The sequence below is a fragment of the Simochromis diagramma genome, unplaced genomic scaffold, assembly GCF_900408965.1.
Source record: "Simochromis diagramma unplaced genomic scaffold, fSimDia1.1 OVJJ01000596.1, whole genome shotgun sequence".
Lineage (NCBI taxonomy): Eukaryota > Metazoa > Chordata > Actinopteri > Cichliformes > Cichlidae > Simochromis > Simochromis diagramma.
Window position 1 is genome coordinate 5,067,883 of NW_024387245.1, and position 21,879 is coordinate 5,089,761.

Sequence of the window (21,879 nt, forward strand, 5' to 3'; positions counted from 1 at the left end):
CACGAATCCTTGAATATTCTTAAAGGGATAATGAGCTGGTCCAGTATTCCAGGACCAGAATGAAAATCGCATTGTTTTTCCTGGATCCAAAGTTTGACTATTGGAAGAACTCTTATCTCCAGTACGCTGGCGTAGACTTTCCAGCATGTGATGTTCTGAGGAGTGCGATGTTCCTGAAGCTGGAATCTATCCTCTGGTTCCTTTTCTTTTCAGCTCCAAAGCATGTTAAGCCTTAAGGAAGTCAAGGAAGATCTCATCCACCGGAGGTTACTTGCAACCATTAATCAATTTCAGACTTCTAAAATAGTCTTGTAAAAAACATAAACTAATTTAAATACTTCAAAGTATTATAAAGAACACAATACAAGCATTCCCTTCACAGAAAACCATTTTGTCCAATGAAGTACAAAGATTTCAGTGAAATGTTACTTGCAGCTTGCAGTTCCAACTCTTTAACATTTCCCTTTATAGATGGAACAGCTTTGTCTTTTAGCACGAGCCTATCTAAAGCTTTTTCGGGAGGAGCTGTGCTGCTCTCTGGCAGGAAGCACCATGCCCTCCTGGGTTTTAAATGCACTTTAGAACAGCACGCAGTAACACTACATATGAGCAGACAGAGGGAGGTTTGGGGTCTTCACTCACCCCCGTTCTGTTAACCGTTGGGGCTGGGAGGAGGTGCTGGCCATCAGATTGGGGTCTGGGATGCGGGGCCTCCCTGCTACTGCAGACAACAAGGCGGTCTGCTTGTTTTTCTTGTTTTGTTTCTGCTTCTTTTTTTTCGTCCCCCCTTTCTCACCATCTCTTCTCCCCTCTATTTTTCTTTCTCTCCCTCTCTTTATTTGATTCTTTCTCCCTGTCCTGTCCCCCAGTCATGTCTGCCCCGTCTGTAACAACCGAAAATCAAATCAAATAAATACATAATTATAATAAAGGTCAATCATATGCACCAATATGGCAAGGCCATGATGATCCACTTGGTAAAGTAAATCCGCTTGGCATCTTTCTTGGCCTTCAGACAGCAATTCTGATGGCTAAAGATCCAAATGGGACAGGCAAAAAAAAAAGGTAAATAAACAGTGAATTCCACTGAGAGCAGTTACACAACACAAAAAGTAGTGAGGAAAATAAACTGATAGTTCCACAAATTTGTTTTAGAAATACTACACATAATACCAAAAATATTCATGCCAATTACTACCAAATACTACACTTTGTCAGCTCAAGACAGACGTGAAAACTGACAGTGGACTTTCCTAATAACAATGAAAATAAAACACATCACTTAACACATTAATTGATTGTACATTTGAAGTGACATAGCAATCTGATTGTGAATTAGCAGGAGACACAACAAACAAACAAACAAATGCACAAAAAATAAATAAAAATCTCTTCATTTTCATTTTCTTCTTTACTAGTTTCAATGCCTATACAGACAGCAAACAAAAAAAGAATTGTCTCACAATTCAAAGACATGTGGGCATGAACACAGATTAAACTGTATAGCCTCTGGATTCACATTCAGCAGCTATGGTCTGGGTCAGGCAGGCTCCTGAGAAAGGACAGGAAAGGATTGGTTTAGAGGGGGTCTTACCTTCTACTCCAGACATGATTCCAGCACTAAATTCTATCTACAGATGAACAGTTTGAAGACCGCGGGAGAGTGAAGATGTCACGTATCCTATCAGTTATAGCCAAACAAATTGCAATATTGGCTGGATGACAGAGACCAGGAAGAGGTGTGAAGTGGAATGGGTGTAACAAAACTTCATTTTGTAATTTATATTCAAAGTGTTAATATTAATTTTTAATATGAATGAATATTAATATTTTGTTAAAAGATACAAAAGCCCTTTACTGACAAAGCACTGATTCCAAGGACCATATGACAACATACACACACACACTGCAATATAAACAGGTCTGTGAGACCCAACATATAGTATGCTCACACTCACACACGTGTTTGAAGCTGAAAACTATGGAAAAATTCACAAGACCATAATGTAACACTAAGCTTTTCTTACTGTCTGTATTGTGATTAAAATGTCTCATTTAAATTTCAAACAAAAAAAAGAAAAGAAAAAAAGCTACAGCCTCATTATGGGCTCTGTTGATGAAAGAGTCCTCTGTGAAGTGGAAGAAACAAAACTGTTGGCTTTTGGCTGTTGTTGGTCATTTCTGTAGTACTTTCTTTGAAAAAGTCAAACAAATATAGCTATCCTAAACAACCAAAACAAGTGGAAATCCTATTTGCAGTGTACTCCAGAGCACAGCAGTGGAAAATATTTTTCAAGTTTCAAGCTCTCAGACCCAAAGCTCTTTCTGTGTCTGTGTTTACCATGCAAGAAAATCCATTCCTCTCCATTTGACATCAATCAAACCAAAGAGAAGGAAAAATCGAGCACTAAAAGCAGGGTAACGCCTAAGCTTTCGGCTCACATAGATTTCATGCACATATGCAGACCTCATTATTAAATCTTGTTTAATATGAGCAACCGCTATTGTGACAGCTAATGTGACAGAAAATCAGAAAGAAATCACAGCAGGTCATACAGATTAACAAAAATATTGAAGCTGTTGGTGAAACTAGAGGACGCTTGGTATATCAACTCAAAATGGAGCTAAATTTAACTATAGATAACATGCCCAGAATGCGCTGTGTAGGTACAGACACGTGTGAAGTCACAGCTCTATTCTCATCATTCAGAAGTGTAAAGATTTGATGGTTGGACAGTTTACTGAGGGAAATGAAAGTGTGAGTTTGTATGCGCAGAGAGTTTAGTTAATGGCAAAGTTAGGTTTGAATGAAATACTTTTCCTATACTTTTTATGACGCTATGAGTGTGTGAGTTAATGCATCTCTGACCCACTGCAACCTTTTGCTGTTAACAGCTGCAGTTTTAATGTTTGAGTAGTTTCACTTACTAAGCTACTCTATAATTCATGCTGTAGCCTCCCACAACTACATGTGGAGGCACATTATGTCTTGTAGCAATCAGATCCCATTTACATGCAGAGAAATATAGAGATAAACATAAACTTACAGAGCGGTTTTATGCATTGATGCGTCTTATGGTAAATCTTTCTGATGTGTAGATCTTGCAGGCAGGTGATTCATATTGCAATTTGAGGGAAGCAGCAACTTTTTGAACACTGCAGCAATCACAGGTTGGATGTTGTGATGAAGATGGCGGCAATCAAAATCAAGCTGCTTCGCAGTTCCTGCCGCACAGAGCTGATGGTGTTTACATTGCAGCAGTCTGCTGTTTTGTTTTCTTGGTGTTGCTCTATTAGATTATAATATTCTGTGTGTATGTCAGTTGTAATCATTTGTGTTGTTGATTAGCATCTCCGTTTGGAAACTGAGACTACGTGCTGATTGAGTTGTCTTGTGCCAGCCTGCAGTTTCTCTTTACTGCATTAAGACCCTCAGCTGTTTTTGTTTTTGTAAACAAGTCCCGATGATGATAATGAGAGGATTTCTTTTTAGGGTTTTTCTTTCTTCTAAATGAGTCCAGTATGTTTGTGTCAGTATAAATATATATTAGAAGTTATACTCCTGCTCTATCTTTCCTCCTGTACCTACTGGAAGAAAAGATCAGATCCCTCAATAAGAGAATTTCTATGCACTATAAATTAATAAAGTCCATTTTCTGTGCAATAATGCACTCTTAAATTTAATTAAAGTGAATTAACTTTATAATTCAGCTGTGTTCACACTAGAAGTGATTCGCTGTGACATCGCAATGAGAGACCAGACAAACTGAATGACATTTGTTGATTCAAGCTGCTATGGGCAAAATAAACACTGGAAAGGAAAAAGTTTTCTTAATTTCCAGGCATGTGATTCAATAGACAACCAATGAGAGTGCAGGACACTGTTTACTGACATAAATACATTAGAGGCTTATCAAGGTAACCAAAGCCCGAAACATCCACAAGAAACCACTGCCATCACTTTGAAGCTGACGGCAGATTTTGTCCTTCATCACTTAGCTTGAAATCAAGTTAAGGAGTGGCCTCGATACAGCCGCTGCAGACAGGAACAAGGGGCAGGAACAAATGTTGTTGGGGTTTTTTAAACTATGGGTATATGAGTATTATAGCATATTATATGATGAGACAGACAAAGAAATATGAACATATCCTGAACTCTATTCTCTGGATTCTCTGGCTGTTCAGTGTCTGCCTGTCCAGCATACTAAAAAGGCAGACTCTTAAAGTATACGTCACTCCATCCTAAAAAAGCAGCTTCGTGTCACTGCTCACGAGCTGCCTTTCCATCTTCCAGGATCATCAAAAAAAACAAACATTTTTTGATGACACTGACCCTCAGCTATATATTCACAGGCTGAAATCCTTAATCGGATCTTTTATCTAACATTAGACTTTCTGCAGTTCTACCCGGATTCATTCTTGCCCTTCTCAGTAAAGCTGCAACTCTGGAGTCTGAATGACCGGAGACTGTAAAGGTGAACCCTGGCAGGGAAGCAGCGTTGTAATCAGTCACATTGTTGTACTAATTAGGCCTGTCAACCTGGGGTAGTAGGTGTAAGCAGCCTGGTCTCCACAATGAACCTCTTCAATACTGGGCTTAAGTTATTCACTCTATTTTTATTCACTTTCCCCATTTGGCCTGCCATCTTGTACCAAGTAATCCTCATCCCACTCCACACCTCCTGCACACTGTTTTGTTGTAGTTTGTCTTCAATTATGTCCCTTTGTATCAAGCTTTTATTCTCCTTCTCAGCACTAACAGACCAGCTTAACTTCCTCCCTATTGTCAGCCCTCAAACCCCTTTTCTACCCTAAAACGGGATTTCATCTCCTTTGTTTCCCAGTGCTTGTTTAAAGTGAAGCAAAGAAAACAGCTAACCGTTTAATGAAATTGAAGGGTCCACATAAAAAAAAAAATACAATGTTATATAGCTGGGGGACTCTGCTTTGTCCTCTGATTGTACTCCACAGACCATGTTCTATTCTGATAGCTCAAAACGGTCCTGCAGTGCCTCCACCGGGATCACACTCTTACAGTATCAGTAGCAATATTAAGTTGTGTATTGGCACCCATTGAAAAAAAAAAAACCATCCAAACGAGGCAAGGTTTCATTTTGAAGAACCTGAAATAAGCTACAGTAGGTTACAACATTCTGAGTAAGCTGTACTTTGCTAGAAGGGAAGTTGCAGTGGTTCAAATTGGAGATGATTAGAGCATGAGCAAAGAGCTGTCCAGATTCCTCAGAGAGGAAAAGGCTGATTTGATGGATGTTGTGCAGTGTTAACCTGGAGTATTAGGCTGTGGTTGCATTTGAGGCTGTGCGCAGACGTTGCTTGTGCTTGTCTAGAATCTCACTATGGATGTTGACAGTCTACGCAGGAGTCAGTACTTGTGCAGTGTTCTCTGTGATGGTGGAAAACTGAATCTGACAAAGGACAGAACAGTGTTGTTGGCATTGGTGTGGTGGGTAAAAGCAGAGATACCCATTACAGAGATACTGAAGTTTTAGGTAAGGGGGAAAGCAGAGAGAATGTATTTCTGCTAAGGCAACGGTAGCATAAAAGGAAAAACAGGTATCTGTATTAGTGTACTGTGTGTATAATCATGTCGCTTTGACTGCATATTTACATTCATTACATAGTTTCTGTTTTTGTGCTGCTGTTTGCTTCATCTAAAATCTGTATCCACTCTAATTTCTATGTTGTTAGGCTGGTAAGGATGGTAATTAGGTGTGTTTCACTTTTGAATACAAAATACAAAAGAAAGCGATTTATTTCTTTCAAAAATGTATTCAAAAACAACATCCAGTGTTAAAGCTTCCCATTCATATGCAAACTATGAAACCCACCTGCCACTGCCATTGACACAAACATCAATACAAGAGCAGTAAATTTACATCAGAGTAATGACTATTATCATAAACTTACCATCTCCTCTTACCAGTTTTATTTCACTTTTTATATAAATAAATACATTCATATAATTCACAAAGTAGGTCATTCATGTTTTCCTCCGGTCAGTTTGCATAACTACATTTAGCAGCATTATTTAGTGTCTGTGCTTTGTGTTTACTGTTATTTATCACTCGCTAAAATGCTAACATGTTAAGCTGCTGTGGTCAAACTGCTTAACATCTAAATAACAGTCTCGCCTCTGAGAGCACGGGAACTTATTGGCAATAGCATTGAGCTCAAAGCACTGCTTTAATTACAGCCTCACACAGCTGTTACAGCAGTAGCTTCTAAAGCTGCATCCACACTGGAAGTGATGTGGCCATCAGAGACCATAATATACCAATAACATTTGGCGACTTCAAGCGACTGCAGGCAAAATAACTGCTGGCGACTTGAAGTGGGTAAGCGAGACAAATTTCAAATTCAGCTTCTAGGCAACCAACTGAAGCGACTACCAGTGTCAGTGCAGGAAACCGCTGATTGACATATCAGGAAACCGGAGACTGAAATGTCCACAAGCGACTAGTAGTCAGTTTCAAAATGGTGCACGCTGAGCAAATCGCTTCCAGTGTGGACACAGCTTTAATATGCTTATTGTCAGAGTGAGCTACACAGCACAGATGGATAAAAATCAGTTTATAGAATGTAACACCACAGTAAACAATAATATGTGTAAGATAATATTTTAAATAATGAAGGCCGCTTTTTTGCTACCTGTAAACTGCCACTATATTAACTTTTCTTAAAAATTGTGCTTTTAATTTGAAATGTATCCTGTAGTGAGCCCCTTCAACTCATCATAAAAGACTGAGATCTGCATGATGGCGCATTGGTGTGGTAGTTAGCACCACATGGTCCAGGGTTTGAATCCACTAAAGCTTGCATTCATCTCCCCACATCTTCATCAGCTCTCTCTGGATATTTCTGCTTCCTCCCCAAAGGTTTTGCAGAGCTGGTTAATTGGTGACTCTAAATCATCCATAGATGTGAATTGTGTGTTTATATGTGTTAGTCCTGTTACAGATTGGGAACCTGTCCATTGGTACACTGCCTCTCACTCCATGACAACTGGGAGCAGCTCTTCGACTCTGAACCTTCACCCTGAATGGGATAAGTGGAAGAAAATGGATTGGTGCATGAATACCAAGTCCAATTCTGCCCTCCCTTTAGCTCTCTGTTTGGTTCACTTTAAATTCATAGGAGGGGGGGAAATCGTTTTTAGCTAAAACTGAAACACTCAGTACTTTTTGATCAAAAATAATAATCAGAATTATTAAAGTTACAGTTTCTACTAATCGTGATGCTCCAGTTTTTATTCTTTCATGACTTCTTTTTGACTCACAGTGCCTCTTACATGATAAACTTGCAAATAAGTTGACAGTGATCTACAATATTGGTACATCTAAGATCTGTTTGCTTTGAAAGGGAGCTCTTATCTGTACTCTGGTTCTTGTGTGTAATCTTATTATGGAACAGTGGCTTAGGTTTACCCTTGTTTTTTAAGCTGAGAAGAGCATGTCTTCTTTGCCCAGTCCATCAAAAAAGGATTCAGCCCTTCGTCTGGCACACTGCTTGTACCTCTCTGTCCAATTCTTCCCTGCCTGTCACTGGTGTCTGTGCACCAGTAATGACTCTTCTCTTACCACCAAAAGCCCTGGCTAAAGGGACTTGTTGATCCTCTCTCTGAAATGCAGTGGAGCTTGGGGAAAGAGCCAGTGATTAAATGTTCTTCTCCACAGTTCTCCACAGAACTTATTACTCTTGTCAGGTACATGCTTAGATGCACTTCGCTGTATCATTCCCTCTATTTCTCTTCGCACATACATACACAAATAGTTTAGCATTTTATTTTTTTTATGTGCAACAATTAGATGCAATACAAGCATTAAAAATAATTGCGCTCAGAAAGTGGAAATATATGTGCTTCTAAGTGTTTTTGCCAAAGCTGGGCGAAAGCATAAATAAACATGAGCATAAACACACGCGCCAAATCTCTCCTGACTGACAGCATCTGCATTCAGAAATGATAAATATCTTAACCTGTTAAGTGGCTTTGTGTTCCCACTTGATAGCAGAGATCATTTCGGAATCAGATGAAGAAGAAATATATGGAAGCTCGGGGATTCAAGTGGAGGGGATTGATGAGAGGAGGGGGGTGAATGGCTTATATGAGGTAGCTTTCACTCTTCTCTCTGATGTTCTCTCTGTTCACTTTTTGTTCCTTTGAAATTAGTAGGCGGAGAGGTTTTATTGACTTGCCTGTAGCGCTTTGTGTACATCTTCACCATGTAAGCTTAATATTCATGTGATAAGATGCCAAGCCCTTGCAATTCATAACATAAGGTATCAGCTCTTCCCCATTTTAAATGCTAAAAGTAGTCTTTCAACAAACTACATAGATGAATGCTTGTGAAAAGTAGTTTTGGCTTATTTATGATACAATGACCCTCTTCAGGCCTGTTTGAGAAACTTCATATAGACTGTATATAAAAGATGGGCTTATATGTGATTTCCACTGGGGCCAGCTGCATCATATTTCAATGCTTGTAAATCCATGGCTCTCTCTACCTCACAGCACCAACCGTATAGTTTGGAAAGGCATATGGGTCAGGACATTTTCAAAATAAAAGACCTTGTGTAAACTAAATGCTGTGTTTCTGAAATGTTTCTGTTGTGCAGAAGGTGTAGAAGAAATATTAAAGAACAAATCTGCGTCACAGACCCACACCGAGTATATACACGGTGTTAGCCTCCTGGCATTCTTTCTAATGGCAACAAGGGGATCGCTGTTGTTAGAGTTGAGTGCCCTCAGTGGCCTAAATGCTCAAATCAGAACTGCAAGTCCACAAACCAATTTGCAACTAAATGATGCCTACATCCATTTTTTATAGTCTATAACATCACTCTCGCCCGCTTCCAAAATAAATAAATATTTTATTTTATTCCATTAGAAGCATATATTGTAAATATCTTTGAGTGTTTGCAGAACATAGCTTGGTCTGAAACCATCATTTACTCCAAGTAACTTGGGTTTAATATGCCAGTTTTTGGGTCATGTATTTGTATTCCTAGTAATTAAAATGAACCTCATAGTTAGTTACTTTAATTAGACAACGACAGATTGGCACAATGGATAGCTCATAACATGTTCCCACATGTATGCCTGTATCTTTTGGTATCTACATTGCAGTCATGTACTTCATCATTCCTCTGTTTTTTTTATACACTGCTTGTGTCTCGCTATCTTGCTCACCTTGTATCTCTATCTGTCCTCTCTAAGGGTACTTGTGTGTGCTCGTGTGTGTTTGTGTGTGCCCGCTATTCTTTTGGGCTTTTCTCTCCTGATGATCTCCTCTCATCCTCCGTGGAGCAGCCTTAATTACAGTGTGGCTCTTCGCGCTCTGCTTGGTGCTGATTAAAAAGGACACTGACGCTCCATGGGGAAAGCATGACTGGGAGTTTGTTCACTTTCATGCACACTCTGCTTATCGCTGTCTGACCAGCTCCATTACCATGGCTTTGAGGCCCAGTTTGTAATTGCCTCTCTTTATTACTGTGCCTACATGTCAGGCCAGGGAACAAGGACCCGCCGCATCCGGCGAGAGTGTGTGGCAAGCCAGGAATGCACGCACGCACACACATACATACACATAAACATGCACAGTGTGAATCTGAATGCTACAACCCAGGCCAGGCAGAAAACAAAGCATTTTCAAAGTGAGCTAGTGTCATGCTGAGAACAATTGACCTAATAAAATAGAGGCCCTCAAACACTTGCACATAAAAAGCCTGACTTAGCCTGATATGGTTAACAAACCAAGGGTTTCGCAACTCATTCTTTTAAGGTTCTTGTCTGTGATGACAAGGTTTTGATTTCATAATGTATTACCACATTCAAAAAAAAAAGACAGAAAGGGGCACAACCATCGTGTTTATTCTTTTTTTAAACAAGCGTGAACAATGACACTAGCTTTGAAAAGGCATGGCGCTGTTTTTAACATTGAACACATACTGTAAAAGATAAAAGCCATCCACTAGTTTGTTCACTCCAATTATGAAGCCCGTATTTTAGCTTTATTGCAATTGCTTTTTCATTTCTTTAATTATTTATTGAGTATTGTGCAAAGGTCTTGAATCAGTCCCCATTTCTTTATATTTAGCTAACAAGGGAAACAATTTTCAACTAAGTAATGACCTGGCAAAAAACCTGAGAGATGCACCTGGTCCTTCAGATGATTCATCTACTGTTTGTGAAGCTTCATCCCAAATGCTCTCAGTGGAAGAGTCGCTAGAAAGAAATCATAAGGCCTTAGGGCTGTTATTATCATCATTATTATTGAATTTTGATTATTATTTTTAGTTTCCCAAAACACCAAAAGCCACAAAATGCTCAGAATTACAATTAAATAAACAAACATAAAATAAACAATATTAAATTCAGTGTGTCGGCTTTTATTTTAAATATGTTTCAGTATTCCAAATATTAACTTACAAGCTTATTAGAATTGTACAAACAATGTTTTTGCTTTAAACACAGTATTTCCATGTATGTTTCCACATATTTTTTTTTTAAAAAATGAACTATTTATTTGTCTGTTTAATTTTTGGAGCTGGAAATGACCATGCTAGGACATGGTTAAAGCTAAGTTTTCACTTAATGCTAGCAAGCTTGTCTGGCCACAGACTGCATATTTCTACATTTGTCCATTTGAGGAACTACACTTCTTGGCACTTCAATGTGTACCATATTTTTTAGTCCTAGGTTGGTACACAAATTAAAGCTGAGGCTAATACAAAGGTGATATTTTCAGAATAAGTTAAAGTGTTGGACCAGTTAAACTTTTTTGGGTTGGTGATGGTGCTGGATGAATTAAGCAATCCCCGTATTCTAAAACAGGTATCTAATGGTTTTTTGGACATTCAAATTAAATTTTAAAGCAATAGCCAGCAAATACTAGGTGTAATTCTTGCTATTTCATCCTTGGTATTATCTGTACTATAAAAATGTTTAGTGGATTAAATTCCATGTATTGGGACGGCGTTTGTAACCGCAGACTCGATAGCTTGACTAATGGAGCATATTTTTATTAATGGGAAACACGATTTGGTAATGATGCAGTGCTGAGTCCCATATATTAGACAACGTTACCTGTAAGTCATTCCTTAATGGAGAGTATATGAATATATCACTTAATTCGGCTGTTCCTTACCTTTGGGACCTTGACACAACAGCGGGTGAAAAATTTTCAACACAACAACACGGCGCAGAGCTGACACAGCACCTGTCATCAAGATGGAAAGTATGCGTGATGCCAGAAGTAAAACAGGCAGATGTCAGCCGTGCTGACTGCCTTAGCAGAACATCCTCCAACAGATGGCAAATCTCTGTGATGAAGACCCTGAATATATGTTGAAGTCAGCATATTTACATTCGGTTGTTTTCTTTTTTGAATTGTTTTCTGTGTTTCATACCAACTTTTAGGGGTGCATTATGGAAAACATGGGGAACAAAGCTGACAATCCAAGTCAAAGTGTAACCACTACTGCATGGCTATCTTGACAAAGTGCCTCGGGCTCATGAATTAGTGAAATCACATTTCAAAACTGGTTCAAATCATTTCTCTTTTGGCACATAAACAGTGTGAAAACAAGTGTAAGAAACCTGAAGAGCTTGTGCAAAAAAACAGCATGTCTAGAGAAAGAAAACCCTCAAGAAAGAGTTGGTTGCCATGACGTAAACTGACATAGACGGTCAAGACATATGCAAGGATCATATGATCTATCACAAGAGGCAATAAGACAGTTGATCGAATTGTTTAGATTAATCATATTTTGTATGTGTAGGACACAAATCTCTTTTTACTTGTAACATATGTCTCTGTGTATATATGTCTGGGTGAGCCAGTATGATTGAATGAATGAACATTGTCAGCAAATCTTAACATCTATATGTTTTTAGAAATCATCCCAATTCTTTGGATTTTCATATATAATAGATTAATATTATCTTCCCCCTAAAAATGCCATGCAATGTTCTCCATTTGCATGTGTTTCATGTGTCCAACAGTCTTTAAAATTTGTTCGACAGGTCACTACATTCGAAATGAAAATTTTGATAGAGCCCTGCAGGCCTTTTAGCAAATATTAAATAAATGACACGTTTGCTGTTTTCCTTTTTGACAGGCTTGATGAAAACGAGAAGAGATTTAAACCTGCGCTTTCTGCCTTTGACTTCCAACTCCTCCTTTACAACCTGACGGCTCTCAAGATCAGCAATGCTGGGGGACACAACTGTAAGTGTTGGTTTGTGTTTATGAACTTGTCCCAACAAGCATATCCAATTCATTTTTACATGACTTACACTGGAGCCTTAAATGGGTGGTCATGTGTATGTGCTGTAGGAGCAAATAAAATCTATCAAATCTATTTTTCTGAAAGCACTATTTACAAATAATGCCAACATTTGGAGGCCTACAAAATTACTAAAATCATTGTTTTTTATGACCGTTTTCTTTAACCAGACAGGAACACATTATTCAAGCTGCAGCAGAACTTGCTAGTAAATCGGTGTTGGTGTTTGTGCTCGAGGAATCGTTCAACTGTCCCCTCTGCTCTGCAACAGAACGGGACATTTATTCCCAGATGTTTGCGATGAGTTCTTGAAATTTGATAGTTTGTATTGTAATGAACCAGCGGGATCTGAGAGGCATTACGGTGGATTAAAGCGTGGAGGAGACAGAACAGCTGGACAAAATCACCAGCTTCCTCACACTTACTTACACCATTTTAATTAGCTGCTTGGTGCAGGCGTCACCACACAGACTCTTATGTAGTTCCACATGCATGGCGTTTAGGCACAAAAATAAAAAAAACCCACACACAGGCACACTCATGCATATTCCATCAAACTGTTTTCTGTACCCACCCACCTACCTACCCACATGAATGTGGTATCAAAGTCAAGCACACAGTTTACACTGCATCTTTTGCACATTATGGGGGAGAAACTGTTAATGACTTGTGTTAGGTCTCAAACTCATTCTCAAACAGTGTTAGAAGTGCTTTATCGCTGCAGGCGGTGCAACAAACTTTAATATCCAAACCCCATAAAGCTGTCCTCTCATCATTCTCATCTCTGCCTCTCACATTTTCCTTCATTCTTTAAAATTCTCCCTGCACCACAGAGACTGTCTTATTAACAGAACTGTATTACTTAAGTGACAGTATTGTCTTTAGGTTACTAAGGCAAGGCTGTGATGACAGTCGCAGTAAAGAGCTTTTATTTTCCCCACCACAAAAAAAAATTAGTTTTGAAAAGCGAGTGTGGCCGTATTGAAAGTTTATGGGAAATCAATGGCTTAATGGTTAAATGTACAGGCGCCTAAGGACACCTAAATTGTCAGAGTCTGCCAGGCTGCTGTAAAGTCATTCGTTGCAAGTAAAATCTCAACTGCTCTGACAAGGTTTCCTGCAGAAAAAGGATTGATGGAGAGAACTTGCACAGCACGACTTAAAATGGAAGGCTTTTAATTAACCGAAATATAGGCTTCAGTATCTGAAAACTGTTTTAATTGCACATTTCCACCCGTTGAACGAGCTAATAGAATTCAGGAGCTACTGGAGAGTAAAGGGTAGAGGCTAAGGCAAGTCGCGGAAAGGGAAGAGGACTGGCTTGCCTACTGATTATCCCTCAGAGGTGTAAATGAACCGTCTTTCATCACCGCTCAAGGAATCTCTGAATCATGGCTTGTTAGATGTCAAGGTCCATCCTCTCCTCTGGTTCTTCCACTGTCTCGCCCCTCGCCGTTTCTGCCACTCAGGTCATTATGCAGTCGCTCATCCACACTTGGTTTATTCCTTATCTGACAACTGCTACATAGTCATACGTGCATAGAATCTGTCCGTCTATCGTCTGTCTGGCTATTGAAAACGGACACGGTAATGTACACCAAAAGTAATTTTGTGTTCTGCGGCTGTGGCTCAGGCAGTAAAGGGTGAGAGGGATACAGTTCAGCATGGCCTGCCCCCATCACTATTCATGAGAGGAGAGCGGGATCTTGAAAACCCCACAGGAACTGCACGTTTGACATACCTCCACAGAGTCTCCTGTCTGTTTTTTTTTTTTCTTGTCTTGCTCTGCTGCAGTGATTTATTCATTTGCTATATCAAAGAGTCCCTGGATCACAAGTGTACGTGTGTGGGCACGTGCAGGCACATGTGTGTAAGCAAGCATTAAGTGCGGCATTTATGGCCGTGTGGGTGGATGAATCGGTTATTGTGTTAGTGTGTATGTGTGGGTGCATGTGTGTATCTGACTGTAAAATGTAAACACAGGCCAAACCCTATAATGAGACAGGGAGAGAGGGACGGCACTGCAACAAATGCTAATAACCTACTGCTTAACAAGATGCAGAGACCTCCCACTATCACCACCACCACACACACACACACATACTTGCACCTGTCGCTTATTCCAGAGAAAGATTTGTATTAACATCTTTGACATTCCTCCTTTTCCTTCCTTGCCAGACACATCACAGCTCGCAGGAGTAACCATGACCTCAGCAGTCGTCTCAGCTGACCCAGCCTTTCCTCCTGCTCTGTGGGTGGAATCCTGTTCCTGTCCCCCGGGCTTTGCGGGCCAGTTTTGTGAACAGTGTGCCCCCGGATTTACCCGGGAAGAGCCTGCTAGAGGGCCTCTCTCGGCATGCGTTCCATGCAACTGCCACCAGCATGGAACGTGCCATCCAGAGACAGGTAATAAGTGAAACATTGACATTGCGTTGTACACAGCTGTGTTCATGTGATAAATTAGAAAAATGTCAGGAATTCATAATGAATTTGGTGCCACTTCACTGACAGCCAGTCAGCAGTATTTCTGTTTCAGCGACTCCAGCTGAAGTAGGGGGGAAAAGCATGAAAATGTTGAATTCATAAATCAAGTGCATTTCATTTTTAAAGGTGCACTTCACTAGTTTCACAGTCAACGTACTACTTATAGGGAGTGTGCCACAGTCTATCAAAACAGCTTTTTTTAAATCTCTCTGTGTCTTTGGGGGGGCCTTGGTTGTATGCGAGAAAACATCTTGAGTGTCGGTCAGAAATGTAAACTAAAGTTTGGAGAGTATAAATATAAAAAAGAAAACACATATGGCAAACTTCACATGGAATTCAGAAGTCAAGAGTGGTCTAAATAATAAAGAATAATCCTTTTTAATAGAGGTGGATTTTTGTAAATAGCCTATAGCTATTCGTCCATCTGTCCATTGTCACAGGGTCCATTTACTGGAGGTCTGTGGTGAATCTATGTAGAGCCAATGCGGGCTATGCCGATGGCAGCAGGCAGGGAGGTAATGGCGTCCGGTTTAGAAGTGCAAAAAGTCCACGCACATCCTCCTCATCCTAGGGGGCAGGTGTAGAGCTGAAAAAATGCAATAAAGAAGAAGAAGTAATGGTTCGCATAATGCAGTTTTGCAGATTCCTTATTTATTGCATCTGGTAATGTTTGTGAATCCAATATCTCAAGAATGAAGAGACATAGGAATTTCAAATTGATACCACAAGTGTCTCTACTAAAAATCCCGGGCGAGGTCAAATCTCAGTGACCTCGATCTCAAGGTTCAGGTCAAAGGCCAGGCTTTCTGAAAATCTTGTGAATGCAATAAGTTGAGAACAAGGCAACGTAGGATTTTGAAATTGATATCATAGGTGCATCTACTAGGAGGCTCGGGATTCTAGTATTCAGCAAGTATTTTTGCAATTGATTTCACCCAGCCAGCAACCCTTCCACATTTTTTCCAAATCATCAGCAGTAGCAAGGGGGTCACCGACTGGTCTCTAAGCCTGTGAGATTGGGGCCTTATCCAGCTTAGAGTTGCCAGGGGGGTCTGGATTCTTTCCCAGCATACAGTGGAGAAATGTTGAGTACACCATGCTAGTCCATCACAGGGATAATGGAGAAACACACACATCCACACCTACAGCCAATTGTGAATCACTAATCAACCAAAAATACTGTATTTGGGCTGTGGGAGGAAACAAGATGAGCCTGGAAAATCCTAGAAGTGTGTTTCTCATCTCCTTTTGTCCTAATTCTTGTCCTCCTTTTTTTGTCCTCTTGCTGAATGCCCACTGTACCAGAATATTATTATGATAACTGACTGCTAATTGAATACTGTTTAGATGCTGATTTCAGGAGCACAACGTTTTACATTGTCAGGCAAAAGAGCACTCACATTTGCATGTAAATTTGCAGGGATAGTAATGTAATTGAGAATGGAAAACAATAACACTGCACTGGATAGAAAAGAAAAAAATACATGTAAACTACTGATGCTAAATGCTTTCTATTGCAGTGTAACAGGAGACAAAACAGTAAACAAATCAAAATACATCTTCCTATTTTGTGTTGTCTCCCCCTTCATATACTATAATATCACACATTATTACTCCTGTTTCTTCTCCAAGGGCACGCTTTAGCTTCAATGTTTTTCTCTGAGCAGAATCAGAAATGATTGTAACTCTGTGTCTCTCAAGTGTCATAAAATTGTAAAAAAAATACTCATGACTTAAACCTGTAAAGTCTCCTAGCAACTAAAGTAACCATAAGGTGTTTTTTGGTGCACCACCGTATATCTCTTTGTGTCCAATTTAAGCTAGCGATAGCAAGCAAGCTACCAGAACCGTTAATTAACTAGTCCGGGACTACACATCTTGCCAGCAATTTGCCAGGAAACCCAGAAACTTCCAGCAACCACTCAAAATCAATTAAAGAATACTAAGTTTACCAAACATCCAGTCAGCAACAGTCTCTATGTAGTGTGACTTGAAGGAGCAAAGCTAGCTGGGCAATATATGCCTTCCTTGAAGCTTTGCGTTTCACCTGGAAACAAATTTACTGGTTGATCACATCAGCCACTCCATAACAAAGCAATTTATGAAATGTCGGCTTTTCTGTACTATTCTACATTTGATGACCTGCACGTTGAAAAAACTAACTTTGGAGAGTTAAACTACTCGTCTTATAGAAAAACAGTAAAATGCATTTTGCTGACAAAAACAAATCCAACTGACATTTGTCGTAATTCCCAGCAGCTGTGTCTGGTCATTTGCCTAAATGTGCTAAAACATTATTTGCAAACAAAGAATGAGAAATGCTCTTTCTGATAGATAAGAGTAACAAACCACTGTGAATAATTTCACATATTGTTTTGACAGCTTCAAGTGTCAATTCAGAATCAAGACAAAAAAAAAGTAGAAAAGTGTCAATTTCATTGTGTCATATTCGAGTACAGTTTTACCGTTAGTCTCATGTGGAAGTGCTCAATAATGCCACTATTAGTTTCTATTAGTGTTTATTGTTTATAGAGTCTCTTTTTCAATGTCGGAGGCATTACTAAAAAAAAAAAGTTTTGCACATTACTCATTACTTTCCTTAAAAGTGATGTAGTACATTACTTAATTACTTGCCAGATAAAGTAATCAGTTACGCTGTTTGCTACATTAGTTACGCATTACCAAGCCACTTAACAGTATAAACCTGAGGCTACAGTCCCACACACTGACACAAATCCCTGTCCTGATGACGACAAATAGGATCTTTCTTTTAGTGTTTACACATGAACACAAAACCAAGAACACAAAGAGTTAAAAGCCAGCCCAAAGAGACTTCAAAGCAGTCACCACAGTGATTGTGCAGATGCTTGCAAAGAGTCAAAGTTGTGCTGTTTCTGTCCAGGACATACCATTTCACTCCTGCCTTGATCCAAATATCAATGATATAGATTCCAATGCATCAATATAGCATCAAAAGGTTAATACTGTGTTTCTATCCCATACTGTATGCAGCCCTCTAAATGGTGTTAAATAAATAATTGTTTTTGGAAATGAAAAAATACACCACAAATATGCATGATGAAAGATGTCTAAACTTTTTTGTGTCCTATAACACATTTAAACAACAAAAGTTGGCCCAAAGTGCTTTAGAAACATTCCAGGTTGTACAAAAACCATTTTCCAAATTTTTTCCAAAAACTGAAATGTGTGTTTTGCTGCGTTAGTTATTGTGGAAAGTAAAAATCACAGCAATTTAGCTGCAATTTAAAATGTGTTCAGAATATCAAAATCGATGATGATTCATCTCACAAATCATGACACACTGCTCTTAGGTTAGGTTAAAGTATCAGTATTGGTATCCGGAGTACTGACCCTATATTTACTTTGTATCGGATTGATACTAATATTTACAGTACCACACTAACTCTTGTCTTTTTTTGCAATAAAAATAAAAATAATCTCCACAGTTAAAGACATAGATCATTATTTTCTTCCTTCCTGCACACAAACTGAAATCAGCTGATTAGACCGCAAAGGCACAGGATGAAAAAAAGCATGGTTGTGTTTTTTTATTTAATTTGATTTTTTTGCTTTTTCTTTTTTTTTTATTCATTTGTTTATTTGCTCAATCTTCCTCAGATAATTGAAGGAGCTTTGTAACGCAAGTAACACCATAATTCTAGCTATAATGTCATTACTGTATTTAGCCCAGTAATGTGTTACATTACTGTGTTACTGAAAAATGTAATGGGATTTAAAATCAACTTCCTAAGACCCAAACTCTTTCATGGCATGCATTTTTAAATTTCTCTTTGCTATTTGGGCTTATTGTGACCTGATGAATCTAAAAACAAAGAATTTTCTTTTTACCTGATATAGTTTCTAAGAGGAGGACATCCGGCCCTTGTAGAGCAAAATTTAGCATTGTGTTCCAACCCCAAAATGATGTCCAGGACAATCAACAGTAGTAAATACACACAGAACAGGCAAGTATGCAAATCTACTACAAGTGATAAAAAAAAGTAGTACAAGTAGTAAAAAAGCAAAAACCACCAAAATTCTTGAAGTTCTTTGTCAATAAAGCCCAAAACATGAGTAAAAGGCATAGTCTTGGGTGAAAAAACTGGAGTCGTAATATTCATGAAAAACATTTGTAGCCTGAAGTAACTGCCTCCAGGTTACCTAAAAACACATTAAATACATTTAGCGAGACCAGCTCTTAAAGTTTTAAGAGATGTTGCATCCGATTCCACGAGGAGGGAGCTGCAATGCCCTTTTTCCAAATGAATTTGGGAAAAGGGCATTTCAATATAATGCCATTCAATAAAATACAGATCCAAGTCTCTAGTTCTAAAATGAAGTCTGAAGTATTCACCCAGTGTTACATGACACGAGGGATCATCACGGGTTCTTGAGACAATATTTTCTATCACTGGGCCCGTGAGAGAGGGGAAGAACAGAAAGATGGAGGCTCTTTGACTGAAACATTTTTTTTTTTTTAGTCTTTCTAGAACTGACATTCAGTCATCATCACTTCAAGGGAATGTAGCTCAGCCATCCCTCAGGAGCATTGGCAAGCTATCACTCAAAACTTAAAAACTGGGTGGCTCTACTAATACAGCAGTATCCTCATTTCAACTAATCTTTATAATAACAGCTAATCTAAGAGTCTGTATTTAAAGTACCAGACTTTTTTTCTTGTGGGCGACAATAACAGCAGTCGGAGCACGCTTTCACATTCACATCCCAAATGTAACGTTCCATAAATGACAGAAGTAAAACGGCAGCTGTTGGGTGTGTAAACAAGTCAACCTGTGTGCGCTTATTTAGATATGCTTACATGTCTGTCAGCGTGCGCTCTTTATTTTCCTCCCTGAGCCTTTTCCACGCTATCTCGTTCGCACAGCTTTTAAACAACTCCATCTCACCAAGAGCAGACAACTATCCCATCCAAGGTCTCACCCTCCATCCTTTATCTTCCCTCAATCTCTCTCTTCCTCTCCTTACCCGTCTTCTTTCCTACCCTACAACTTGAAGACTCAGAGATATGACCTAGTTAAGAGATGCCTGGAGCTTTGGCTGAGAGTGCGCATTATGTTTGTGTGTGTGAGTGTGTGTGGTTATATCACTGACTCTGTGTGCATGTGTCTGAGGTCCGGAAGCAAGTCTAGTATCACTGCCTGCCTGCCTCTCCCCTAATTAGACTTGTTAACCGCCTCTTGGCTAATGATGTCTAATTTGCTTGCAGATTTCCTGTCTCTTATGTCTCTTCTCAATCTGGTTGTCTCCTTCTCTGTCACACGCTCTTTCTCTCTCCCTCTCTGCCTCTTCTTGTTCGACAGACTCCCTTGTCAGTCTCTTGCTCTCTCCCGCTTCCTTCTTCCTGTCAGCTAAAAACTCCACCTGCTCTCACCAGTCACCTTGACTTTGTTATGTTTTTTTTCTTCTCCTTTTTACGTCCTTTACTCCCCTCTGTGGGGAGCGTTCTCCAGTTTCTACTTCCTATGTGGCCTTCTGTCTTTCATTGTTGTATTTCCTTTATATTGACATAGTAGTCCATGCTGTTCTTTTATGCTTTTACGAAGGCGCACAAATGCTTTTATTTTAAACAGGAGGTAGTAGCATTAGTACTTCAACTTGGACCACAGAGAGGGAAAGTGGGGAGCTAATAAATGAAAATCAGTTTTGTGTTTTCAGCATCGTTTGAACACAATCCGTGCAATTTTTATTAACTCAATCATGAACTTGCTTAACAGTTTTGGCATCAAAGTGGTTTATACACAGCAAGCGATACTTTGGAGTGTCGTAATCGTATCTTTATCATTTTCCCCTGTCAGGTCTCCTCAAATTATGAACAATTTTCACTGAACAAACACACACACACATACACACCCACGCACACATACACACCCACACAGACGCTTTTCAGGATGCGTTAAAAATATATACCTGGCTCAGACACTATGCAAATGATGAATGAGAGGAAAGCAATGTGTCCTCTGAGTCATGTATTATAAATGTTTCTTATGATGTGTCCCCTGGACTGACACTTGAATAGCGCTGGCTGTTTATTAGAAAAGGAAGCTAGGTAAAATTATCCTCTTCTTTTTTTTTTGGAAATGAATGATGATGGCTTGTCGCCTTGTGAACACAAGCCGGCTTCCTTTATATAACAGCAAGCAAACAAGCAAGAGAGGTGCTCCATGAATCTATAAGTTCTGGTCAAGGGGAACTATCAAAGTAAGTTGATTAGAGACATCCTGTTCATCGTGTGTCACCAGGAGGGCGGACCAACCTGCTGTTTCTTCTATCAGAATCTTAATTGCTGTATAATTACCTAACGACTTGTATCATCATGCGGGGTGTGCCCACAGACAAAACTGGGATGGAATTTATTCGCTGGCTGCCGAGGGAAGCTGCAGCCAATGGTGCTTCATAATCATGATTTATTAACACTCCCTGAGTCGTGTCGGTCCTATTTGCTGTAGAGCAGCACAACAGATTGGAAATGTTAATATTTGTGGTGGAACTCTCTGCCGAGCTCTTGTGCTGCAGGGCCGATGAAGTCAGACATATGTTGTTAGAATGCAAAAAAAAAAAAAAAAGAACATATGTGTACACTATAGGTTTCCACAGTTTCACAAACCTTTACTTTACTACACCACAGGACCGGACGCATTTCTTTATAGCATGTTGGCTGTGGTAATTGCATATACACCATCCATAAAACTGGGCAGAGGCCCTAATTTATGATCTCAAGGGGGATATGGAGGCATAATTATAATGTATAGATAAAATGGGAACACTCAATTTTCTATGCACCCCATATTGCAGGAGAGCGCTCATTAATCAAAGAAACAATTGAAACACACGATGCTCTCAACACTGTGCTGGTTAGTGAGTGTTAGGGAGCTTTATCTGAGTTCCCCTGTTAGCGCCTCTTTCTAATAGGGTGCATTACATTTATACTTACGTCTTAAGAAAACACTACCATCACTGGGAGGTGGTCGGTATATATAAAAGCTGCAACATCCATCTCATGTACAGCATTGTGCAAAAGACTTGTTTTTTCAAGTTATACATTGATTT

General features: G+C 39.4%; 1 protein-coding gene across 1 annotated transcript in view; it reads left to right on the top strand.

The window, feature by feature from the left end:
* lamc3 (laminin, gamma 3) overlaps positions 1–21,879 on the top strand; it is a 136,249-nt gene that overhangs the window by 79,570 nt on the left and 34,800 nt on the right. Inside the window, exons 11-12 of the mRNA XM_039999894.1 lie at positions 12,139–12,248; positions 14,485–14,712. Of these exons, the coding sequence (XP_039855828.1) occupies positions 12,139–12,248; positions 14,485–14,712 (338 nt within the window). The remainder of the gene's footprint in view (positions 1–12,138; positions 12,249–14,484; positions 14,713–21,879) is intronic.